The 23,962-nt window shown below is 45.1% G+C and overlaps 6 protein-coding genes across 21 annotated transcripts in view; 2 read left to right on the forward strand and 4 right to left on the reverse strand.

The window, feature by feature from the left end:
• Positions 1-1,156, reverse strand: part of LOC126572755 (osteopetrosis-associated transmembrane protein 1-like) — a 1,491-nt gene extending 335 nt beyond the window's left edge. Inside the window, exons 1-3 of one of the 2 annotated variants that reach the window (XM_050232362.1) lie at positions 946-1,156; positions 809-881; positions 1-727 (exon numbers count right to left, since the gene is read on the reverse strand). The exon at positions 1-727 is cut by the window's left edge and continues 335 nt beyond it. In XM_050232362.1, coding sequence (XP_050088319.1) covers positions 1-727; positions 809-870 — 789 coding nt within the window. In that variant the 5' untranslated portion in view covers positions 871-881; positions 946-1,156. Of the gene's footprint in view, positions 728-808 lie in introns of both variants that reach the window. The other variant, XM_050232353.1, reaches the window with a different exon arrangement.
• A 116-nt stretch (positions 1,157-1,272) lies between these two features.
• LOC126572780 (synaptobrevin homolog YKT6) lies at positions 1,273-3,875 on the forward strand. 2 transcript variants are annotated; one of them, XM_050232416.1, is made up of 3 exons: positions 1,273-1,827; positions 1,909-2,403; positions 2,440-3,875. In XM_050232416.1, the coding sequence occupies exons 1-2, from the start codon at positions 1,703-1,705 to the stop codon at positions 2,384-2,386; spliced, it is 603 nt and encodes a 200-aa protein (XP_050088373.1). In that variant the 5' UTR covers positions 1,273-1,702; the 3' UTR covers positions 2,387-2,403; positions 2,440-3,875. The 2 variants fall into 2 exon arrangements, with proteins under 2 accessions (XP_050088373.1, XP_050088381.1); XM_050232424.1 differs by having other exon boundaries at positions 1,293-1,374; positions 1,437-1,827; positions 1,909-3,875.
• Positions 2,464-7,967, reverse strand: LOC126572763 (trimeric intracellular cation channel type 1B.1). Of its 4 annotated transcripts, none has more exons than XM_050232393.1 (4): positions 7,949-7,967; positions 5,519-5,984; positions 5,074-5,240; positions 2,464-4,988 (listed from the first exon to the last, which is right to left on the reverse strand). In XM_050232393.1, exons 2-4 carry the CDS (start codon positions 5,900-5,902, stop codon positions 4,712-4,714), a joined length of 828 nt encoding a protein of 275 aa, XP_050088350.1. In that variant the 5' UTR covers positions 5,903-5,984; positions 7,949-7,967; the 3' UTR covers positions 2,464-4,711. The 4 variants fall into 4 exon arrangements, with proteins under 4 accessions (XP_050088350.1, XP_050088360.1, XP_050088340.1 ...); XM_050232403.1 differs by having other exon boundaries at positions 7,937-7,955; XM_050232383.1 differs by lacking the exon at positions 7,949-7,967 and adding an exon at positions 6,960-7,049.
• Positions 7,968-8,049: 82 nt separating this feature from the next.
• On the forward strand, positions 8,050-9,383 carry LOC126572319 (complex I intermediate-associated protein 30, mitochondrial). 2 transcript variants are annotated; one of them, XM_050231543.1, is made up of 3 exons: positions 8,050-8,238; positions 8,294-8,885; positions 8,961-9,383. In XM_050231543.1, exons 2-3 carry the CDS (start codon positions 8,319-8,321, stop codon positions 9,375-9,377), a joined length of 984 nt encoding a protein of 327 aa, XP_050087500.1. In that variant the 5' UTR covers positions 8,050-8,238; positions 8,294-8,318; the 3' UTR covers positions 9,378-9,383. The 2 variants fall into 2 exon arrangements, with proteins under 2 accessions (XP_050087500.1, XP_050087508.1); XM_050231551.1 differs by having other exon boundaries at positions 8,050-8,197; positions 8,284-8,885.
• Positions 9,384-9,615: 232 nt separating this feature from the next.
• Positions 9,616-11,828, reverse strand: LOC126572306 (probable cardiolipin synthase (CMP-forming)). Of its 2 annotated transcripts, XM_050231531.1 has the most exons (3): positions 11,339-11,828; positions 10,423-11,284; positions 9,616-10,337 (listed from the first exon to the last, which is right to left on the reverse strand). In XM_050231531.1, exons 2-3 carry the CDS (start codon positions 11,170-11,172, stop codon positions 10,089-10,091), a joined length of 999 nt encoding a protein of 332 aa, XP_050087488.1. In that variant the 5' UTR covers positions 11,173-11,284; positions 11,339-11,828; the 3' UTR covers positions 9,616-10,088. The 2 variants fall into 2 exon arrangements, with proteins under 2 accessions (XP_050087488.1, XP_050087480.1); XM_050231523.1 differs by having other exon boundaries at positions 10,423-11,828.
• Positions 11,829-12,095: 267 nt separating this feature from the next.
• LOC126572270 (progestin and adipoQ receptor family member 4) lies at positions 12,096-23,643 on the reverse strand. Of its 9 annotated transcripts, XM_050231485.1 has the most exons (10): positions 23,488-23,643; positions 23,362-23,425; positions 20,479-20,526; positions 19,961-20,382; positions 17,571-18,349; positions 17,004-17,219; positions 16,409-16,512; positions 16,145-16,282; positions 15,288-15,428; positions 12,096-15,117 (listed from the first exon to the last, which is right to left on the reverse strand). In XM_050231485.1, the coding sequence occupies exons 5-10, from the start codon at positions 17,890-17,892 to the stop codon at positions 15,010-15,012; spliced, it is 1,029 nt and encodes a 342-aa protein (XP_050087442.1). In that variant the 5' UTR covers positions 17,893-18,349; positions 19,961-20,382; positions 20,479-20,526; positions 23,362-23,425; positions 23,488-23,643; the 3' UTR covers positions 12,096-15,009. The 9 variants fall into 9 exon arrangements, 5 of the variants coding, with proteins under 5 accessions (XP_050087442.1, XP_050087433.1, XP_050087415.1 ...); XM_050231476.1 differs by having other exon boundaries at positions 19,961-21,114; positions 22,164-23,425; XM_050231458.1 differs by lacking the exons at positions 20,479-20,526; positions 23,362-23,425; positions 23,488-23,643 and having other exon boundaries at positions 20,213-20,288.
• Between the last annotated feature and the right edge of the window lie 319 nt (positions 23,644-23,962).

The following is a 23,962-nucleotide window of genomic DNA, read 5'->3' on the forward strand; positions in this document are numbered from 1 at the left end:
ACCACGCGGTGCCGTGGTTCGTCCAGCTGGTGCTGGTGCTGGTGCTGGAGCCGGTGGTGTATCAGCGGTGCTCATCGCGTTTAGCAGCGACAGCTGGCTGGCCTCGCTGCGCCTAGCCACCAGGTGCATAACGAGGTAGAAGGCCAACGGGAACACACAGGCAACGGATGCGATGGAACCGAATGCTACCATCGAGCGCTGTTTGTCCTTGCAGCAGTTGAACTGGCCCGACCAGCGCTGCCGCGTCTGATTCATGCGGTCCTCCACATCGAAGCACATGGCCACACCGTGCCGGCCCTTCTCTAGCTGGCCGTAGAACTGCTGCACCTGCAGGTAGTCCGGTTCGCAGCTCACGCAGGCACTCGTGCTATGTGCCGTAAAGCATTTCTGTACCGCGTCCGACAGCCGCATGAACTCGGCGGTATCATTCACCGCCCCAATGCACGCCTCACAGTTGGCGGCACTCCACAGTGCATTCAGCTGATCGTACACCATCTGGTACAGGTTCAGGCGTTTGGCTACCATGTACTTCTGGCACTCGTGTGCATTAGTCATATTACGGTAGTGCCCTACCGCTTCGTTGTAGTAGTCGATGGCCGTTTCGTTCGTGCACAGCGTAAACACTGGCGTCGTATTATGCTCCAGGAGGGACAGCAGCTTCTCATATTTTTTGAGAAACTGCTCCAAATCCACACAGACTGGCTCCGTCGATACGCTCGCGATGCAGCTGCAAAAAACCGCAAAGTGAATGACGCGAAGAAAGTAGCGAAATTGGCAGCGATGGCACCGTTTTTGCTACGGTTCTTACCAAAGTAGGCCCACGGCGAGCAGAACCAGCGGTGACTTCATTTTGTGCGGCGGCAATAGCATGTGCCTCTTCTCTGTTCAAAACCAAAAATTAAAAAAGGACGAAAAACCGGCTATCCGTATGACGCATCCAAGTACTTATCAGGACTCTGCTGCCGTAGAACACAACCGCGCATACCGCGAGAACTGCTCGGGACAAAGATGCTCGTTTCTCTTTCTCTAGCTTACTCCTTGCGAAAACAGACGAGCGGTGCCTGTTTCATTCGAAGTAAACGAAGGGAAATTGGAATAAACGAAGCAAACGGATGCACGGTTTGTGTAGAAACAATTGTTTTGTTAGTGGTTTGTGCGGTATATCTTGCGATAACTCTAGCTAGAAACGAGCCCAATCGAGGGATAAAAGCACAGGTTGAGCTGTCAAAGTGCGCGTTCACAACAGTGTGCGTACTGTTCCCCTGCTGCGTGCGATTAATTTGTCGATGACGCGGATAAGGTGAGAATAGTGCTGAGGAGAAGTGATGGAATAAGGAAAATGTTTGAAACACGCAGACACTAACTTCTAATCAAGTAATTATCGCGAAACCAAAAAGTCCTGTGAAGTGGGAATCGGGAGACTTGCTGCATTTTAGGTTTCGATTACTCGCCACACCTTCATCTGCTGCCCTTCGGTGAACACATATGGTCGTTGCTGTTGCTGCGCGCAGGATAAAGGCAAATTCGATCGGAACAACAAGCAACAAGGACAAGCAGGCAGTAAGCGGCATCGAATGATACACTGGCCGACCGAAACAGGTGATCGATCAACCCAAAAGCAGGCAAGCGCAAGGCCACCAGTCAACCAGCGTCACCGAAATACGCCACACGCCTACCCAAAACAACTGCCACCACCCGAACAATGGTGAAACTGTATGCGCTCAGTGTGTTCTACAAGGCACCGACCGAGGCTCGGTTGCTCAAGTCAGCGTACGAGCTGCAGAGTTTCTCGTTTTTCCAGCGTGGCTCGGTGCAGGAGTTTATCAGGTAAATCGCAAGCACAGGGCCATTGCCGATGATTCATTCATGCACACTCTGTTAATCTATGCTGATTCCCTCGGTTGATAGCTTTGCCAGTAAAACCCTGGTCGAGCGGACGCAGCCCGCGACGCGGCAGTCCGTGAAGCAGGACGTCTACCTGTGCCACGTGTATGTGAGGGCGGACAGTCTGGGTGCGGTGCTGATCGCGGATCATGAGTACCCGCAGCGGGTCGCCCATACGCTCCTGACGAAGGTGCTGGATGAGTTCGCGGTCAAGGTCCCGACCGACCAGTGGGCGGTGGCGGCGAGCGAGGCGGCCATCGCGTTCGGCACGCTGCCGGCGACGCTGGCCAAGTATCAGGATCCGCGCGAAGCGGACGCCCTCACCAAGATGCAGGAGGATCTGGATGAGACGAAGATCATCCTGCGTAACACGATCGAGGCCGTGCTCGAGCGCGGTGAAAAGCTCGATGATTTGGTAGACAAATCGGAATCCCTGTCGTTGCAGAGCAAGGCGTTCTACAAGACTGCCAAGAAGACGAATTCGTGCTGCAACTTTGCATAAGCAAGGGTCAGGCGCAGGTCCAGGCCCAGGCCCAGGCCCAGGCCCAGGCCCAGGCCCAGGCCCAGGCCCAGGCCCAGGCCCAGCCGAGCGAATGCATTGCGGGGGACGTGCAGAAGAGTAACTCAACTATCCAACAAACGTTCCACAGCCTAGCCTGGCAAACCCACCTCTCTCCGCGAACCCACCCTCAAGCGGCACATGAGTTTCGGTGAAAGACATTAACTGGTGAAAAGGGGGAAAATTGGCAAATATTGCCTGCTGCTGGTTTTAGGGAAGAGTGGAGCGCTCATCATTCTTCTTTCCTACAGCAAGCGGGCACACTACCCGTGTTTATTCCCGTAAGGTGTTTGCCTCGATGCGATTGAAAGGTTTTTTTTGTTGTTTATTTACGATCATATGGCACCACCTATGTGGTCTAAATAATCGCCTATATTTTCTAATCGTGTCAGGCGCCGCACCAGAACCAACACGCATATTATACATATATCTATATTTCATTACGTTATCTACACACATTTCAAGCGATCAACGCTTCAATCCGATTCATTTCGATCTATTGGATCATTTTAATACGTTTGCTTTACGCCAATTAACTTCCGTTTACACTTTTAGGCGCTTATCATGGTTGTAGAATGCCGTTGATTGAGAAATCTCGATCGTACGGCTCAGTTTTAAAGCCACGCCAGGGTACCAGTACGATTTCCATTGCAACGCAGAGGGCGGTAGTCACTAATAATTTCATTGTTATTTTTAAGAGGCAACCTGCAATCAATGCTGTTCGTTTGACCTTGCATATAGAAACAAAAACAAAAACTACATAACCAATGTTGCGTGATGCTTTTGAAAGCCAGCGAGAAAGCGACTAAGATCTGCTCGCTATTTTTCAGAGATCGCTAGTTGTTGTTTGGCGGGAGGTGCTTTATTTAAAGTAGGGTTCGCAGGCAAGGAAAAATGTTGCCCAAATGATGTACTCGTGAAATTGTTCGAGAGTGCAATTACGAATTGGCATAGCTATCGATGTGGCTAGGGGTTCACTTGGTGCTAGACCAGTGGCTGAGAAAAGCAAATGGTATTCGTATTAGTTAGAGGCAACCGATGCAAATGATTTTTCTTTTAATAAGCGAATTGGTAGGATATGGAAAGGAATAGTGTTCTTAATCCTCATTTTATTGTGTATCCGTAGCAAAGGTATGATTTTATTGGAACAAAGAGAGCAAAAATTAAGCAAAATTAGGAAAAAGAGTCGTTTGCGAAATCGTTTCGTGTTTTGTCCAGCCTATTTATGCGTGTGCAATAGAAACTTACGCCCTACTCTGATTACGTTCTTTACCAATGATTATCGATTTAAGTAATCCAATGGGAAATACACTATGTAAAAACCAGCATGCCCGCTGTCCCATTGTCGACGGGGCGCTGAGCGAAGGGTAGACTCAATGGAAGCGTTACAACGTAAGCGTAAAGCGTAATAAAGCTAATTGTAAAACAAAGACGACTGAAACAAATGGAAGCCTAAAAACAGAACAATAACACATTTTGCACCAGTTCCAGTAGTATGTATTTTCTTCCTCTCTCGAATCACATAGTATTTATTGGCTTCCGTGTATTTTCGTTTTCGTTGCTTTAGGCCTGTAGTGGCTTGCCCATTGGCAACCCGTCTTGAGATCGTTGATGACAGTTTTGGCTAAGCTTTTAAAAGAAATGGCTGGAAAATAGTTCCTCCTACACGTCCTACCGCCAAATTCCATTCCGACCTGTAGCTACGGTCCCGGCAGTAAGCCGAGACTGCCCACGGTCCTAGTCTATGATCCCTCTTTGATGCGCGCAGTTTGATAAAGTTTGAACAGACGTTCGTTCGTTCTGTCGGCTGTCGTGTCGGTAGGTAGCTAAGGAACGAAAATAATAAACACCGAGAAAAGCAAAAAGAAAAAAGGACCACCGGAATCTCACCCACGTGTATTCCGGGGGTGCTTTTTGCCATCGTTTCTTCTACCGTTTCTTGACCGCTTTATGGCACAGTGCACTGACAGCGGGTGCCGTTGCCGTACCGCATTCAGTATCACCGGTCTACGGGTTCGCTCTGATCTGTAACTTGTTTTCTTTTGCGGTTGGTTTGAAAACATCGAGGTGGACAAAGAGGTTGTCTCGTATCAAAATAAATAACGTAATCGTAACAGAATTATAAGGAACTTAATAAATAGAATAATAACGAAAAAAAAAATAATAATAAAGATTTGGGGTCGATCCGCAGCTGCCATGCTGCCAGTGTGCCCGAGCGCAGCGGCGGCTACTCGCACGTTGTTCGCTGCTTGCGCCGTGTTCAGCGGCTTAGTTCGACTTTTTCGCATCCTTCGATTCCTCCTTGGCTTGGCCGCGACCAAGGATCTTGGCCAGGCTATCCCAGATACCACCGAACAGCAGCGCGCAGCTCAGGTTCTCGAACGGCACGAACGGATCGTGAATGCCGAGCAAGATCGAGGAAAGCTTGAAGTAGACGAGGAAGATGACGATGCCAAAGTAGACCAGAGCGTGCGGGGCCGAGATCAGGTCCGTCTTCTTGTCCAGCACGAAGATGATCGAAGCGATCAGCGACGCCTTGGTGTAGCTGTGTGGGATCGATTGACAAAGACAAAGAGAGCGGTCAAAGCCAGTCCTAGCGAGGGCCATACGATAAGCGAGTAGCTACTGACAAGCTTGGCTGCAGGAACTCCATGGCCGTCGGTGTCCAGACGCCACGAATCAGCCGCTCGATCAGCTTCGTGAATCCGGCGCCATTGCCCTTGAGCGTGCCGATGATGATCATAATGATGAAGGCGTTCGGGTAGAGTTTTGCTGCGTGCGTGACACCGTCGTGTATCTGGATAGGATAGAGAGCGAAAGGCAATGATAGAGAAGATTGCAATCATCAATCGAGTGCGTCCCGTGCATTCCAGTCTGTTCAAATGTCCGGTGTGTCCTTCTGTTGGGAAACGAACCATTACGGTTCGCCGGTGGTGTCGATTCGTGTTTTGATAGCTGAGCCGAGCTGCGCCCGTCTGGTTGAAGTGGCGGGGTGTAAACCCTTTTTCTCAGTTGATTGTAGCAGATTGGCCCCTGACGCAGTAGAGTCCACCTCGCGCTGCAACGGTGCCTTACCTTCTTTGCCCGGTAGATCTCCTTCATTGCGCTCGCGACCAGCTTGATGGGCAGAAATTTGGCCACCTTGTAGCCGATGTCGAAGGGAGTGTAGAACACGATGTACCAGCAGGCGGTTGCCACCAGCAGCTGTGGCGTGTTCTTGAGCGGCGCCAAAATCGGCTCACCGAGCAGCCCGTTAGCGACCATGCCGCCCGCAAACACGACCAGCATCGTCGACAGCCAGCAGGCGAGCGGGTGTTTGCGCGAGAACGCGTGCGCACCGGCACCGAGATCTTCCTTGACCGACAACGCGCACAGCAGGCTGTGCGCGATGTCAAAGTACGGGAACATCTTCAGCTTGATCACCTGGTTGGCGATGTCCAGGAACGCTTCCGGATCCATGGCGATGGATTGATGGATGGACCGTGCGGTGCGTCAAAGCCTCAGTATACCTCGCCGAGAGTGAGAGGACGGATCAAAGAATCTGCGGAAAAAGAAAACCAAAACCCGGAAACGACCCGTTAATGCACATTGTTGGAAATAGAGAGAGAGAGAGAGAGAAAAAAATAGCGAAACACTTTTCGATGGAAAAAGGCAAAAAGTAAAAATAGTAATGACCAAAAACGCATAACGTGCTAGAGCAAAGCTGATGAGCTACTGTGTGTGCGGGCGGGCGGACCGGCGATGAGTAATATTCCTCCAATATTACCCGGCCAAAAAACTAGACAAACGCCCGAAATCGAAAGAGCACATTCCTGGGGGCACCTCGTGGCGTGGAAGATCCAGTCCAGCGAGGCAACAAAGCTAGCCGCATCGGCAGCACCCGCCGGATGACGAAAATAAATCCAACGCCAACGGCTGGGGCGGGGGGGGGGGGGGGAGCTCCCACTGCCACACCCCTTGCCACGCCGTTTTCGCTTCACGCTCAAGAGACATACCAGCAGGTGGACGACAACACGCACACTCGGAACACACTGCACAACTGCTCGGGCCGGGGGCCGTAACACGACAAAAGGCCATTTTCCCCGGGGGGCGTTCACGCATTTAGCCCGGCCGGCAAACAAGAATTCGGCTTAGTCGAAACCTCCCACAGACTCTTAGCCAGAGAGCAGCCTGCGTCGTGAGGGCTTGTATGCGCAGAGAGCAGCAGCAAACCAAATTTTGTCCGCGCGCTACTCTAGCCACAGCGAGCCAACAGCGACCGCGAGAGACACTGATCGCGATCGCGGTCTCTTGGGTGGCGTTTCGTGGCGATGGCGGTGGCCACCTAACGGGGACTTGCTTACACGACCTGGAACCCGGGCCCGGCTGGCCGTTGTTTCCGTTTCCAATTCCCCCCCAAAAGGCATGCCCGCCTTCCTGTCACACTAGTAGTAGTAGAAGGCTACCGGGCTCCAGAACGCTCTCCCCGACGGTTCACGTTTTTGCCACGGGGCTCAGTAGTTCGAGCTTCACTTACGATACGAAGTGACCAAGCCGCAGCCGCCTGCTAAGTCGCTCTATGTTACACTGACTCGCACAGCTTGCGTGCGTGGTGGCTCGAGATAGCTTCATGCTCGATCGACGGTTCCGATCTCTCCTAAGTCCACTCATGGCTATTGCGGCACACGCGGTTACAGGCGGGTTAAATTTAGAACCCGCTCGGCTTTACTAGCAGCGCGCACGCACGCATGCTCGCCACGGCACGGCACGGCACGGCACGGCAACGTGGACCCACGCGACATAGCCGCGGTTCATCCACCATGTCCCTTCTTTCTCTCTCTTCGCACCCAGAGCCCGCACCAGCGTGAGCAGCGGTGCGAGATGCGGTTAACGTTCCGGGATGCCCGCAAATGTGCTAGCGTTAAGCGGTATGTTCTAGTGGAATAACGATGACGGATGACTTGCTGCGTTGAAATTGTTGCCCTTTGGTGGGTTTTTGGCATACAACGTCGCCGTCTCACTGCGACAAATTCGGTTCCCTCATCCCTGTGGTAACGGAAAAAGAGAGAAAGAGAGACAGAGAGAGAGAGAGAAAGGGTGAACACCAGGAAGGACAACAAAAATATATAATTGTAGAACGCTATTTATAAATCTCATTTGCCGCGACCGTGGGTAACAAACACTCACCATCCCGTTCGCTTTCAATGCCGCACGCGTCGAGCCGTATGTAGGGATAACTAAAATAACTACACCGCTCATAAACGCGATCGTTCTTAGTGCTTAATCAGCCCATTACACCACATTTCGGTACGTAGCAACAGCAACAGCAGCAGTACCACGTGCTCAGCTGAACCCTGAAAATGCCGGGCACAAGCATAAAAACGCACCGGAACCACCCAGATGCCAGACCATCATATGGTTTTCCGGACCACCCAGATGACTATTTAATCGCTATTTAAGACGATAATAACTAAATATATTATTGTTAACTCATAATACCAATAGTAAACCCACCCAAACTCTTACTTCTGTACGTTCTACACACTCCGAAACTGCTTGCTACAAACAATAAACAAACCTTCTTTTACCGAGAGCTGTCAAATAACCATTGTTTTTTAGCCGCACGTTTAGATCTGCGGTTTCGTTGTTAGATAACAACGTATTTTTCCTAGTATTTTTTGAGAAAAGACCGCAAAAACCCTACCGTTTTCAACCGTAAAAACTCCCATGCGATCCCACCCGGCGGTGGTACCGGTTGGACCGATGGTGTGCTAGGTAGAGCGGTTTGTTTGTTTGTTTGTTTTTTTTCGTCGCAGGTAAGATGTGATCAATATGTTGTGATGTTCGTTTGTTGATTTCAGCTCATTTCAGCCCATAAAACGTCGATTGCGTGGGAATGCTGCGGTCGTGTTGGCCGTACGTGTTCGGTAACTCCCGGGCACTTCCCCGGGTTACTACTACAGCCGAGTATCACACGTTGCTAGTTCCGGCACTGCATACTGGCGACCGCCGGTTGCGATCACTTTTGCGAAATGGCACACCATCACTAATCGCCCCCGGAGTACTGGCCAATGGACTGTTTTGGGAACGGCATCGCAAGGGAGGCTACCAGAAGCGTGGACCCTCACCGTCTGCAATCGAGCTGATTCGGGACGGGCTACGCGAAATGCGCCAGGAGCTGACACTGATGGGACAGGAGTGGAAGGAGCGATTGGAGAGCGACCCGCTCGTAGTGTTCCGGCCGGGCGAAGTCGACGTCGTGTTTGGATTCAACCAACCAGAACAACTGGATAGGTGGATTGTAACAACCGACAGTGACCACGGTGAGGGATACTCTACGGCGAAGCTGGAGCTAAGTTCCGCTGGCTATGGGTTGTTTCATGGAACGCTTGAATCGCGCGTCCCAATCGACGGTCGCATCAAGCGTGCCGGTTACGCTAACATCAAAAGTCAAAGAATACGGGTAGGTTTTGCTGTTAACTACAGGCACACCCGGTGCAAATCATGCTCACGCTCGCGCCTTCCTTCCACTGTGTAGAAATCGTTTAAACGGGATGCGTACTACGACTGGGGCCAGTATAATACGCTGGTGCTCAGGGTGCGCGGTGATGGACGATCCTACCTTATTAACCTGGGTGCGGACGGCTACTACGACATACTGTGGAATGATGTATACCATTACGTGCTGTACACGCGTGGTGGACCACATTGGCAGATCGCAAAGATACCGTTTTCCAAATTTTTCCTCGCATCCAAGGGCCGGGTGCAGGACAATCAGGGACCGGTGCCGCTCAATCGCATCACCAGCGTCGGCTTATCGGTCGGAGCACGCGGCGGACATGAAGGTAACTTCCGGCTGGAGCTGGATTACATCGGGTTAGAGTTTGATCCGTCGCACCAGGAGGAGTTCGCTTATGAGATGTACAAACAACCGAAGTACATTGTTGCTACGTAGAAAGTACTGTTTGCTGTTTCGGCGCTGATTTAATATAATTGTGTACAGTGTTTATCCTTGAATCAGAAATTCAGCAGCTCCCAAAGTGAGTCGTAGAAATTCCTGGCCGTTTGAACGGTCCACCTTGAAGGAGCGCCTTTTCAATTAACGTTTAATTAAAGTCCCCCCCTCAAAAAGCAGTAACAAATTCTTTCACCAAACGTTTCCCTTGCTGAAGCTTACAATCAACGCAGGTATATCAGTTGGTTTTTATATATTCTATTTACACAGTTAACGAAAAAAATTTTCGACAAGATGACATTGCCATTCCTAGGTTAGTAGGAGGGTTTCTGTAGTATCATCTTGCATCTTGTATATGCTGGAAAAAAATAGCTCATACCAGCGCGCACTGTTGGGAATCCGGTAAAGATACCATAAGTGACGAAAGCAAATACTAGTGAACTTTTAGATTTCCAGAGAAACGCGTGTTGTTTTATACACGTTTGGTAAATGGATTTTGTTTGTTTACCCTACAATGAATCCGGCCATCGTAAAGTAATCCATTTGAATGAACTTTCTGATGGAAAGACATAAAAGAAATCTCTTTATCAGAAACTATTCGTTTCCGTGATACCAAAAGTTCGCTGGTACATGTTTTCATTTTTGTGTGTTACAGTTTACGCAATATATACGTGCGGACAAGATACAAGTTTCCCTGCCCTTCCCTGCTTACTAGGGTTTCTTTCGGAGTATCTTATAAGTGTCCTTACTGGTGAGATAGCTTACAGCAGCGGCCATTGTCGTAAATCCGGTGAGATACCATAGCCCATGCAAAAAAGCGTGGTCGAGGTAGCCGAAGATAGGTGCTCCAAGTGTGGTTGCTACGGTCACCAGCTGGACGGCAGTGTTCAGTTTGCTAATGAAGGTAGGAGCCAGCTGGGCAGTCGCGTGTGTTACGTCAAAGTATCGCGATAGTGTGCGCTGTAAACAAACGGCAACGGCGATTGCCCTACCATTAGTGGAATGTTGGCATAGTGCTGGGAAGGACTTTCGGGTGAAAACATACCGGTTTTGGTAGACTAACGTACCGGATCACGAACCCAGCACCGATGAGAAACACATCTCGGAACACTATCATCGCCGTTAGCCACAGTGGGAGCAGATCGATGTAGCACATAGCTATCACAAGTGAACCCACCAGCACCTTATCCGCCATCGGATCCAGAAAGGAACCGAGCCGCGACGCCTGGTTCGGCCAGTTACGGGCAATCCAACCGTCGGCCAGGTCGGTCAGCCCGGCCACGATCAGCAGGGCCATCGCTAGCCGGAACTCGGTTTGCACAATGACGTAGCCAAGGTAGGGCGATGCAACGATGCGGCCTATGCAGAGCAGGTTCGGTATGGTCGCGACGTTCTCTCGTTCGATCACCTCCTCTACGCGTTCCCTCACTTTCTCCTTACGCTCGCGAATGTCGCGCACCAGGCCTTCGCGCTTTTCCTGCAGCAACCGCTTCTTGGTCTGCAGAACACTGTCGCATTCATCGTTGATGTTGGACACGTAGGAACGATGCAGGGAAGGTCTGGTGTTGCAGTGACTTATGCCCAGGGGTGAAGATCCGGAACACGATTCCTTTCCCTCGGCAGTGGTGAACGGGGGCTGATGTTTGAAGTTGATCTGTGCTACCTGTAACCTACCGCTGCACAGGACATTTCGCCTTGTCCAGTGCTGGTAGCGCTGTAACGATAGTCGCACCGTGCGTGGTACACTAGGCCAACTGGCCAGTTTAAGCGAGTAAGCCGCCACGTTCATCAGCATTTTCAGCAGCAGCCGGTGCAGACGCTGGTCGATGGCTGGTAGAGTTGCGTTGTTGCGGGACGGGACGGCTGGGACCGGTTGGTTGATGAGCGCAAGTGTACCACAGTGGTGCCTGAAATGGTGTTTGCGTGAATGATACCCACTCGCTTCTACTCAAACACAATACCAAATGGAGCACTAATTTCGTTGAGACCGAGAGCTCTAGTATGTTAGGTCGTGGTGGTCCCCGCTACCCATGTTTGGGAGGATTTGCCCCGTTTGCAGGACCAAGAATCTGTGATGATTTTATGTAACGTTGTGACTTATGATTTACACCAAACCTACACCACCCTTTACTCCGTTGGTTTATACTGGTCCGGTTCCGCGCTCCACCAGCCTTTAAACGCTGTTTTTCCGCTGATTTTCCACAGTTTTCCCATGTTTTTGGATAGAAATTGCGTTCTCTACATGCAGGAATTCGTTTTGGTGACTTCACCTGTTTCCTTAATACACGTTGGCCTCGGCGCCATCCTTTGTGGTGAAAAGCCACCGGTTTGGTGAATTTCCCCAAAACACTTTCTACCGCGGCTGTTTGGAAAAGGGTGCGAAATCATGGAAATAATTGAAAAAGGCATCGTTCCTTCGAAAGGATTCGCGACGAGGCTCGCCCCAAGTGGGTGAGATGCTCCCTAATGTATCCATGCACTGAGAGAGGAGCTGAGAAAAAATTAAATTCATTTCAGTAGAACTGGCACCAAGAATTAAATATACGGGAAATGTAATTGATAAAGCTAAATTAAGAGCAGTTTTGTATCTTAATTAATCAATGCTAGAGCAACATTGTTTGTAAACAATTTGCTAGCCAGAGGTTGGCCACTGTTAACTGAAAAATCGAAACCATGGGCACAATGAATTAAAAAGCACTTGGAGATGATCAAACTTTCATATTGATCCTTTGTATATAATATTGCTTTATTTCAATGGAAGTTTTCCTACAGCTTTTTAGTTGTTTTTTATTATTTTTTCCCTAAACTCACTAACATAAGTCTGTCAGATAAATAGGTAGATTACGCATTGTTCACGTTTAACATATAACTTGAAAAAGTGGTTTTGGACAATTTCTTAGATGTGTAGAGTACGAATAGAAGCCGCAACTGTTTTATAATATGTTGTTTCCTATACATTTTTCTGTTTTTATTGTTGCTTTCAACGTCTAACGTATTCAGGAAGCAAAAAGCACTAACGCGGGAAGAAATAATTTAAAATGCGGCGAAAACAGGCAATACGATATTGAAATAAACAAAATTGCTTCGTGAAAGCATTTTGTGATGTAAATTCATGCTTACTATTCACTATGTTTCGTGTTTGGTCAATACAGCATCGTTCTGAATCCTCGACGTATTAGTTTGCATAATGTAATTGGAACGCACACCTGTGACGGCATAGGAAAACTATGATTTCATTATTTCTAGCTTCTATTTTGATACCGTGGTATTGCACTTCGGCCTACATTAGCATCACGCATAAAGGACATTAGTACCCCTGAAATGAACTTGAATTTCGTCCGGCATGATACATACATAAAAGGAGATGAAGGATAGAAACAAATTCAAATGCGCAAAGCATATAATATCACACTGAATGGTACAGTTATGCATTTCTTATGGTGAAAATGGATATGCTTCGAAAATCATGTGGTATACTATTATTCCAATAAGCTTCGAAAATAGACACTAAAGAAGTAATTAAAAACGAAGTGCAAGGAACGCTGTTGATAATAGATAAAAAAAAACAACAAAACTAACCAAACGAGTATGCAAGTAACATTCTATACTGTTCAATAACGCTACCTTCATTCATAACTCCTCAGTTTAAGATGCTACGACGATTTTGTTTCAGCAAATAAGTTGATAAACCCTAGATTTTGCAACTGCTTGATCGGGTGCAACTATCGATGGATGCACCGTATGATGCATGGAATGCACCTCATCGCATCTGTAAATTAACCGTTGGATAGAGATTGCTTTACGAATGCACCGCTATTTTGGAAACACGGTTGACTAGTCTTAATTGCATGTCGTGTTTAAATTTAACCTAATAAATTATGGCAGATGAGAAGCACTCGGACTAGGCAACGATGAAAATGTTGTAAAGGTTCTAAACTAAGTCTTAAATAAATATTACGAGCAAAGCTTTTAGCTTGATACAAACTTAGGTAAGTTGTTATGATCACAGATACTGTTCCTAAAACCTCGGAGGATCATAAAATCGGTACTTTCGTAAGATCTGAAACACACGTTATAGCGAAACATGAAGAAAAGTTGCGCTGCGCTCCCAGATTTCATTCCTTCAATGGATTATATCTTCGCTCATTACTTTTCTGCCTTATATCTAGGGTACTGGAAAAAGTAATACTTCAACAGCCGTTTAATAGATGCGAGCAGTGGTTGAAAACAAAGGTACTAGGTTGGAAGAATATTAGCAATCCAAATACGGGGATAGGTTTTCTTAATTTCTTGTAAACAACGCATTCTGAAAATATACAAAAAAAAACCTAAGGGATTCGAATGGAATTGCCAGACAGTAGACGAAAAGGAGTCCTAAAAGCACTGTTTGAATTTCTATTTCATTCATATGCGCGGTATGTAAACTGCCGTACTTAAAACTACTCTCTGCATTGGCACTACAACTGCTAAGCAATTTTAAACCAATTTCTACTTATCATTGATAGCGAAAACTGCTTTGGTCGTAATTAAGGGGCTCCGGTTTCAGCCGTTCTGCATGCTACTTAGGCTGTAAAGTACCAAACAGATCACTAACCGGGATTAATTTACGGTAGTAAGGCTATGCCCCGTTTTCTGCACGGATAGTTTAACTTTTTATTCAAACTGCTTTTGTCTATCTACTTTTCAAATAATTTTCTTCTAGTAGGAATTCAATTCTTGCGAGAAAGACATTCCATTAGCTCTCCCTACAGACTGCAACAGTAATGATGAATGATGCCTGAATGCTTAATGATGTCGTCGCTGGAAAAGGAAAGCTAATTGCCAATTGAAATAAGATCGAAGCATCGACCATGCTATGATACCAAACAAAAAAAAAACCATTTCCGGAAAGTTTTACAACCGTAGAAACGAGCTTAGAGGTAGCTAAGAACAGATAAGAGATAATGAAGAAATGCTGAGTAAACAAATAACCAAGCAGGCAAAGGAATCCTATCTTTAGTCTGGCAAACAGGTAGCTTCTGAAACCCTCAAAACAATGTAACTCACTAACGACCTTCGAGCACGATTAATTCACCAGATTCTAGCATGTTGAAATAGACTGCACTAGAGAGTGGAAGAATGTCCGGAGATTTGATTTGCTAGATTAATCTAGTTTAATTAAAAGTTTAAATTATTTTCTAGTTAATTGTTTAATGCCATGCTTTATGCTGCACTCGCAAGCATCGTTGTCCTTTTGTATCTTTTTCACTTTTCTATTTTTTCTGGATATCTCTATTCTGCCTGCCAGCCCCATGCATACCAAATCTGGCTTTTCGTTAATGCAATTTTCCGCTATTTATTACGATAGCTTGCATTTTTAAATGTTTATGACTGCTGCGTGTCTATGCGCATATAAATCTTTTATCGACTAGTGTCTGAGTATTTCATCAGTGTCAGGGAACCCCGCCCCCTATGCTGTATACGTTTGGTGCGAATTTTTTCCGCTCTATAGCCCACACCCAAAACTACACAACCATGTCGACGAATGCATAAAGAATCCACAGTGATTCTGCCATCGTTTTGATGCAGAAATCCCACGGCATATCATCGCTGAATCCGCTAATGGTGTAGCTGATGCACGACGCTTTGCAAGTCATAGCTCCAAATGCGACCCATTGACATGGTCTATGTTGAGTGTGGTGTTACTGCTGAGTCCGTTACATTCCGATCGCTGCATCCATTCGATGTCTCGTACAGTGGCCTGGGAGGATAATAAATCACACAGGTATTAGAGTAGTTTTCAATTCCAGCTGGCCTGAAATGTAACCATTGTACGCCGGAAAGATGATAGTGATTTATCAATTTTGAGTGCCCGCAATTTTGAGCTTGCAGAATGAAGGCCTCATGCTTTACAAACCATTATAGCCATACCTGGTGCATCGAGTAGACGGCAACGACCACCAACACGTGCATGATGTTGTGTGAGTTCAAGTAAATGTCGACACTACCGGGAAACCATTTCTCTGGAATATGCATCGCGCCGATGATTCCACCTACCGCTGACACTGCGTCCTGCAAAGCGGCCGGCCATTAAAAAGGTGCACAGTAGTCAATGATAGTGGAAAATAATATTTTTTAGACAAGTAATATCCTACTTATATGCTCTTAACCACCATTTCCCGCTCGCTGTGACCAACCCTTCGAGCGAATGCCATAACAGTCTACAGTTATTGATTGTTCTTAATTGAGTGAATTGTATGCTATCAGTATTTCCTGCCATTAAAGCATGCATCTATTCTCGTAATGCTCAAATGGCCGGTTGGCATATTTCATCACCACAGAATAAATAGGAAGCCCAACTGTTTGCAGCGATCATGAGCATATATGTAACAGGGTGCGGTTAGTGGACAAAACTATCATTAGCGTGCATTATTGATGCACCCTTGCTGTTGTGCGACCCCTAATAAGCGATGTGCGTGTGGTGTTTACGTCTAGGTATTCTGGGGCGGAAATAGACGATGAGCGGATCACGGCGGTGATTTACTACATCGATGGAAGGTGCGAGCAATTAAGGTTCAACCTTTTAAATAATCAATGTGTGGATGATTGCAATCTACAGCCAGACGTTGCCTTGTAATTATGTTTGCGATTAAATCGATCATCGAGCTGCCATTGATGGTGTTCGCAAGCAAAACAAAATTGTTTGTTTTGAGAGCAACCCCAGGCAACCCGCAACTCGTAGTAAGTCGTGGCACTAGGCAAAGGTACAATCGCTACACAGTATTTACCTGCAGGAATACGTGGGTTAGTGAGGTAGGATTTCCGCCACCCATCTTGGAGATACGAAGTAGCGTCAGAATAATGCGCATGCTGAACGGAAGCAAAAAACATAGTCGTCGCTGCCACGGCGAAGAAGCCGTCATAGCCTGCGGGCGAGGAAACAATAACGACTTGTAGTAGTTACGGTGACTTGTGGCATCACGTGTGCATATGATGAAACAGGGTATTGAGAAAAAAACATTCGAAACGGCTTCCAAAGAACGTGAACATACCTTAAAAAGTCCCCAGATACATAGCAGCGAATAAGAAATAATGAACAACCATTTTAATGGTGTATTCCAGCAATAAACTGTCGCCGTTACCATTGGCAGCGCTCCTGTATGATGATGAACGAAGGAAAAAAGGATCAAATAAGATCAGCAATCAATATTCTTTAACTGAAATATCTAGTTTTGGTTTTGCTGTACTTAAAAGAAGATTAAAGCAAATTAAGCAATCTTTTTAATACTACTTGTGGTTGTTTTTGCCACAGTAAAGGTATAGGTACTTTTTCTCTTTCATTTAGCAACCAAATGAGAAATTAAATAAAAAAAATGATTATATTGTGAGCGAAAAAAGGAAAGGTTAAATAACGGTTGGTGCAATCGTCAACAAATATATGCGATATGAAAAGTTAACAGGTGGAACATCTTAATTACACTGGCGAAGAAGGTTTTGAAAATCGGCTCAAACTAATCTATCCATGGCATTACGTTAACTACAGGCAGGTGGAGCTCGCTAATGTGGCTAGTAGACAAGAAAAAACCAATTTACGCAGAAAAACCACAAATTCCTGTGACACTCCTGCGCGGTATAGATAAGCCTTACCAAAGCTCTGGCTGATCCAAATGCCCAACATGTCGAGCTGCAGCAACCGATAGTAAATGCCCTCGCCGCACTCCAGATTCATAAAAAGGTGATAGACGAAGCTACCGCACCACGGTGCAACGGAACCGACCAGATGACACCACGACAGAAAGCGGTAGTCTTTCTCCCATGGCATCATTGCCGGAACAGTTGCCAGTATGTAAACGATTGGAATGCCTACAGAGTGCGGCCGCCGTCCGGGGAAATTGTAGGTCGATGTTTAGAGAAGGAAAAAAAAGAATGAAAAAAGGCGGAACAATCCACATGAGAAATTGGAACTCGTTCGAACGATTGATTGATTGATTGGTAATTTTAGTCAAGCTATTATCAAGCTGTGTGGAATTGTGTTGGTTGGATGAGCTGGTGAATTGGATCATAGTCGATCGGATAGTCAATTCAAGACACAGCAGTTGATTGATGGTGTAGTTCCTTTTCTTTAAGGATTGCTGTTTTTATTGGTACTGCCATTTAGTTGGTTTGATTGCTGCTTTTTTTTGGTCGGATTTTCTACTGCCTGCTAGTACTCACCGTGTGTAAGGATGTTGATGGTTTCATTGTGAACATAGAACAGGCTGCTAAGGCAACCCTTCACACCCTGCAACGGCCGATAGCCAGTGAGCACATAGGGATTGAACTGCAGATGCTGCGGCATATCTTTCCATTCCAGAAGATCAGCCGGAGGTGTAAGCAGTCTATGCATTTGTTTCAACATTGTCGAGGAGGCACCGCCATTCGATTGAGCGTCCGATGCATCAGAGGGTGGAACGATGTTTTCTGTGCTGAGTAATGGTGCGGGTTCTAGTAACGGCGGATCAATCGACACCTGCGGTTCGATCGCCGGCGGCTCCATTGCTTACGTCAATTATTACTAAGCTTTCAGCTGGTCCTGCAGCAATGCTTCAGCACTAATTCTTAGGAGGCGTAAAACTATTCCTGGTCCCGACCAGCAGTTTGGCACCTCACCCAAACAATTTGGAAGAATGTTGCTGTTGAACGAGGTCGTATTGTAGCTGCTAAGGGATAATACAGTCAGGATTTCACACGTTGGTGTTTACATCAGCGTCATATGCGCGTATGCAGGAGTTCAATAGGTAAGTCCTGTGGAGTGGCAAGCGCGGTGATTGATGCCTGGTGATGCGCTCTGCTGCCCGCCCGTTCTCGTTCGCTCTCTGCTATCACTCCTCCAGTAGTACTCGAGTTTAAGGAGCTGTGAGCTGTCTATCAGCATGTAAGAGTATTTCCAATTTCTATGTATAACTGCTCGGGGGATGCCAAACAGCGGGTTTTCCCGCAATACGCTTGCGTTGCTAAAGACAGAAAGTAGATAAAGTATATTGAGAAAAATTAAAAGATGCATTAGGTCAGAGCGTAGAATGTGCCATTTTTTTTTAAATATTTTTTTGCGGTAAAACCGATCACCTACTGTGGTGTATCATTGCTCATTGCATTGCTCATTTTAATGCAGCACTATGCAGCCTGTACCGTAGACGATTGTTTTAATAAACAAAAATAATCTTGCTAAATGTTCAATAAACATTATAAAAAAAAGAAGATGGAAATAGGTTCACACATTTGACTCATTGGGCCTGAGTATTAGGACCGCGAATATGCACTAGTAAACCAGCTAACCAGACAGACAACACACAGAGAAACCACTTCATTCCGGGCCGGCCGGATCGTTGGCAGTTTGACTGGGTTTAAAATAGATTGAATGTTTTTGCCACAGTACAAGATGTGCACAAACAAAGGTCTTACTTTCTTTACATGCATTTAGGCATTAGAAACGGTCGGTTTTGGTCTTTCCTTATCCGAATACAACAGCCAAATATGAACACCACTAGAATTTCAACTCTTTCAAATAGAATGGCACTTACACGGAGTGCAGACTCTCGAGTTGGATCTTTATCCCAATGACAAACTCGCACATGAATCCTACCCGCGAGGGTCTGAGCCGCGTTCTTGCACTGTTGCTGACGTGTTTAAAGTTCTAGAAACTAGCGTGGTAAGCCTGTTTAGGTACTGACATTTGCTTCAAGGTTGATTGGATTGCGCCATCTGCACGCGGTTTTAGCACATCGTAACCGTTCTAGGTTTCCATGCGCTCTCGACTCCCTACTCCCTATATATATATACATACACCCCCACACACGCAAGCGCACATATACACCAAGCCTTTTAAAATTTAATAAACAAGAGGTCCACGAAAAAGAAGGATTACGTGAGTGAACATCCAGCAGCAATTATGCCACAAAATAGCCGGGGCTAGGAAAATGATTGTGTTATGTATTGGATGCGATTTCAATTTGCAAACACGGCAGGGAGACATGAGCTTCTATAACATGTGACAATAACAAAAATCAATATTTACAAAATGGCAATTGCTCCCTTATGAAGATACACCGGTATTGCCCGGTGGAAAACTATGCTGGTGAGCAGTTCCTACTTAATCGGAGCTATTGCTACCTGCTAGCTGTGATCTTTAAAGTGCCGGCAAGAGCTCTGTTAGTAGAACGAATGAAAATCGTTTAGTAAGTTTAGTTTTGAATTTAACATGCTTTCGAAAAATCGATCGATTTATATACATACATAGTGAATACATATTTAAAAATTGACAATATTATACACACTTTATGTGATATGCATACATATTACCAATCCATTCAACATATATGTTATGTATATCATAATAATGCGATATGGTGTATAGATATACCTATATGTATATGTAATTAAAAATGAATATTTTTTCTTGCAACGGAAGCTGGGCTGCGGATATGTTATGCGCCAGCGTGAAAATTTGTCTATTAAGGGAGCAGTTTTCTTGACGAAGTAGCACGCAGCAAACAGTTAACAATTGCATAATCGGTTCATTGGCCTTAACATATAGCATACTACGGATTCAATTGATAAACACTTACATTTATGTAAATTTGATTCATCCAACATTTCTAAGGTGCATACTAAGTTTACGGTTAATCGGTTTAGAACCAACTCTTTTTCATTTGCCGTATTGTTATTCTTTTTAATTACACCGACATCCTAATATATATATATTAATACATATTTACACACATAAATACTCTTATACCTATTTTCATATATTAAAACACACGCGCGCGCACACTCCTGAACTATCCCGTGCACGCACGCTCTGCAACAAAAACACACACCTGCAGCCGAGTAATCGCGACGGTGTACCGAACGACGGACGGGGCAACACTGCTTTGCTCAACTTTGCTAAATCGTATCCCCTGCCTGAATGCGATAAGCGATGTAGGAGCCTGCGCACCATGTCCCCAGCAGCGGTGAATTTGCTCATTGGATGTTCGCGGTCAGAAACCTATTAATGGAGAACGTAGGAGCCCGGTGGTCAACACCACCGACTATTATCGCGCCGATACACAGCTGGTGGCGATATGGACAGTTGCAAACATACCGTTGTTGAAAGATCTGTTTCGCCACAAGCATTTCCCGCGAAAGTGTACTGGAAAAATTGAAGCAGAAGGCGGAATGTGTTAGATACACAAAAGGAATACTGAAGCACAATTAATGAAATTTCAAGCCGCCGTTATTTTAAAGCGTGGTTAACAACTATTTTCGGACTAATCATTGAAGAAAAAATACTGAGTAATGTACTGAATGATATTAGTACAATTTAGTAAATATTTTCCATACTTTTCCTCAAACATAATTAATTCTAACGAGCGCAATATGACACAATATTCGTTTCGATTTTGCACACATCTGTAACATATAACATTGAGAAGCTATCCTGAAGGAGTGCAAGATGCTTCTCACCCTTATCACTTGTTAGCTTCGCTCTTCCTTTCGGTACAATGCCTCATGGTGACTGAACACACCTACGAGCCAATAGTAAGAACTTAAACCGAAAGGTTATTGTGAATATCAGTCAGCGTTTTCCTCATGCCTCATATCGATATCGTTTCAAGTAATTTTGTAACAAATAACATTGAGAAGCTATCCTGAAGGATTGCAAGATGCTTCTCACCCTTATCACTTGTCTAGTTTCGCTCTTCCTTTCGGTACAATGCCTCATGGTGACTGAACACACCTACGAGCCAATAGTAAGAACTTAAACCGAAAGGTTATTGTGAATATCAGTCAGCGTTTTCCTCATGCCTCATATCGATATAGTTTCAAGTAATTTTGTAACAAATAACATTGAGAAGCTATCCTGAAGGATTGCAAGATGCTTCTCACCCTTATCACTTGTCTAGTTTCGCTCTTCCTTTCGGTACAACGCCTCATGGTGACTGATCCTACGAGCCAATAGTAAGAAGTTAAACCGAAAGGTTATGAATATCAGTCAGCGTTTTCCTCGTGCCTCATATCAATATAGTTTCAAGTAATTTTGTAACAAATAACATTGAGAAGCTATCCTGAAGGAGTGCAAGATGCTTCTCACCCTTATCACTTGTTAGTTTCGCTCTTCCTTTCGGTACAATGCCTCATGGTGACTGAACACACCTACGAGCCAATAGTAAGAACTTAAACCGAAAGGTTATTGTGAATATCAGTCAGCGTTTTCCTCATGCCTCATATCGATATAGTTTCAAGTAATTTTGTAACAAATAACATTGAGAAGCTATCCTGAAGGAGTGCAAGATGCTTCTCACCCTTATCACTTGTTAGCTTCGCTCTTCCTTTCGGTACAATGCCTCATGGTGACTGAACACACCTACGAGCCTATAGTAAGAACTTAAACCGAAAGGTTATTGTGAATATCAGTCAGCGTTTTCCTCGTGCCTCATATCGATATAGTTTCAAGTAATTTTGTAACAAATAACATTGAGAAGCTATCCTGAAGGATTGCAAGATGCTTCTCACCCTTATCACTTGTTAGTTTCGCTCTTCCTTTCGGTACAATGCCTCATGGTGACTGAACACACCTACGAGCCAATAGTAAGAACTTAAACCGAAAGGTTATTGTGAATATCAGTCAGCGTTTTCCTCATGCCTCATATCGATATAGTTTCAAGTAATTTTGTAACAAATAACATTGAGAAGCTATCCTGAAGGAGTGCAAGATGCTTCTCACCCTTATCACTTGTTAGTTTCGCTCTTCCTTTCGGTACAATGCCTCATGGTGACTGAACACACCTACAAGCCAATAGTAAGAACTTAAACCGATAGGATATTGTGAATATCAGTCAGCGTTTTCCTCATGCCTCATATCGATATCGTTTCAAGTAATTTTGTAACAAATAACATTGAGAAGCTATCCTGAAGGAGTGCAAGATGCTTCTCACCCTTATCACTTGTTAGTTTCGCTCTTCCTTTCGGTACAATGCCTCATGGTGACTGAACACACCTACGAGCCAATAGTAAGAACTTAAACCGAAAGGTTATTGTGAATATCAGTCAGCGTTTTCCTTATGCCTCATATCGATATAGTTTCAAGTAATTTTGTAACAAATAACATTGAGAAGCTATCCTGAAGGATTGCAAGATGCTTCTCACCCTTATCACTTGTCTAGTTTCGCTCTTCCTTTCGGTACAATGCCTCATGGTGACTGAACACACCTACAAGCCAATAGTAAGAACTTAAACCGATAGGATATTGTGAATATCAGTCAGCGTTTTCCTCATGCCTCATATCGATATCGTTTCAAGTAATTTTGTAACAAATAACATTGAGAAGCTATCCTGAAGGAGTGCAAGATGCTTCTCACCCTTATCACTTGTTAGTTTCGCTCTTCCTTTCGGTACAATGCCTCATGGTGACTGAACACACCTACGAGCCAATAGTAAGAAGTTAAACCGAAAGGATATTGTGAATATCAGTCAGCGTTTTCCTCATGCCTCATATCGATATCGTTTCAAGTAATTTTGTAACAAATAACATTGAGAAGCTATCCTGAAGGATTGCAAGATGCTTCTCACCCTTATCACTTGTCTAGTTTCGCTCTTCCTTTCGGTACAATGCCTCATGGTGACTGAACACACCTACGAGCCAATAGTAAGAACTTAAACCGATAGGATATTGTGAATATCAGTCAGCGTTTTCCTCATGCCTCATATCGATATCGTTTCAAGTAATTTTGTAACAAATAACATTGAGAAGCTATCCTGAAGGATTGCAAGATGCTTCTCACCCTTATCACTTGTCTAGTTTCGCTCTTCCTTTCGGTACAACGCCTCATGGTGACTGATCCTACGAGCCAATAGTAAGAAGTTAAACCGAAAGGTTATGAATATCAGTCAGCGTTTTCCTCGTGCCTCATATCAATATCGTTTCAAGTAATTTTGTAATAAATAATATTGAGAAGCTGTAGAAAATGCTTCTCATCGTAAATACTTAGAATTATTCGCCATTTCTTCATTGCTTTTAGGTATTGTTCGTTGGCTAGCTGTGCAGTTGCCTGAAATACGAAAAGAACAGATTAAACAACAAGCAAGAGTTCCAACAATATGTGTTACTTACGCGAATCAATGGTTTCATTTCGTAAAAAAACTCAGTCTCTATTACAAATAATACACAAACGGAACGAAACAGATGATATACGAAATAATATCAAACTGAATTAGTTATCTTATGTCTAGAATATGAATCAACGCGGGCGCTCGCATCCACTCTCGATGAAAAGTTATGGCGGAAAGAAATGCTTTGGGAAAAAATTAAGACATGTGCTTGTGCGATTGTCAACAGCTTCTTAAACTCCTTCACATGTGTTGCTGTCAAATACAACTGATCTAATATTTGATGGAATTCGAATATATAGATCTAAAATTGTTTCCATGGTTTAATGGTGTATGTTGTGAAATTGGTGTATTCCTTGAAGATTATGAATTGGACTACAACATACTACAACAACAACTAAATTTATTTTTCAATTATTTACATTTCGTTCTTTGCTCACCTTCCAATTATGGCAAGTACCTTGAGACCCCGATTTGTC

The sequence above is a fragment of the Anopheles aquasalis genome, chromosome X, assembly GCF_943734665.1.
Source record: "Anopheles aquasalis chromosome X, idAnoAquaMG_Q_19, whole genome shotgun sequence".
In the NCBI taxonomy this organism is placed as follows: domain Eukaryota; kingdom Metazoa; phylum Arthropoda; class Insecta; order Diptera; family Culicidae; genus Anopheles; species Anopheles aquasalis.

Excerpts from the sequence above, each read along its gene's own strand:
- LOC126572780 (XM_050232416.1), top strand. The coding sequence starts at position 1,703 with ATGGTGAAACTGTATGCGCTCAGTGTGTTCTACAAGGCACCGACCGAG. Across the intron at positions 1,828-1,908 it reads TCGGTGCAGGAGTTTATCAG|CTTTGCCAGTAAAACCCTGG; the intron begins GTAAATCGCAAG and ends CTCGGTTGATAG.
- LOC126572763 (XM_050232393.1), bottom strand. The coding sequence starts at position 5,902 with ATGGATCCGGAAGCGTTCCTGGACATCGCCAACCAGGTGATCAAGCTG. Across the intron at positions 5,241-5,518 it reads AGATCTACCGGGCAAAGAAG|ATACACGACGGTGTCACGCA; the intron begins GTAAGGCACCGT and ends TATCCTATCCAG. Across the intron at positions 4,989-5,073 it reads GAGTTCCTGCAGCCAAGCTT|CTACACCAAGGCGTCGCTGA; the intron begins GTCAGTAGCTAC and ends GATCCCACACAG.
- LOC126572319 (XM_050231543.1), top strand. The coding sequence starts at position 8,319 with ATGCTGCGGTCGTGTTGGCCGTACGTGTTCGGTAACTCCCGGGCACTT. Across the intron at positions 8,886-8,960 it reads TCAAAAGTCAAAGAATACGG|AAATCGTTTAAACGGGATGC; the intron begins GTAGGTTTTGCT and ends TCCACTGTGTAG.
- LOC126572306 (XM_050231531.1), bottom strand. The coding sequence starts at position 11,172 with ATGCTGATGAACGTGGCGGCTTACTCGCTTAAACTGGCCAGTTGGCCT. Across the intron at positions 10,338-10,422 it reads ACGTTAGTCTACCAAAACCG|CGCACACTATCGCGATACTT; the intron begins GTATGTTTTCAC and ends GTTTGTTTACAG.
- LOC126572270 (XM_050231485.1), bottom strand. The coding sequence starts at position 17,892 with ATGGAGCCGCCGGCGATCGAACCGCAGGTGTCGATTGATCCGCCGTTA. Across the intron at positions 16,513-17,003 it reads TTGGATCAGCCAGAGCTTTG|GAGCGCTGCCAATGGTAACG; the intron begins GTAAGGCTTATC and ends ATCATCATACAG. Across the intron at positions 15,118-15,287 it reads CCGTCTACTCGATGCACCAG|GCCACTGTACGAGACATCGA; the intron begins GTATGGCTATAA and ends TTATCCTCCCAG.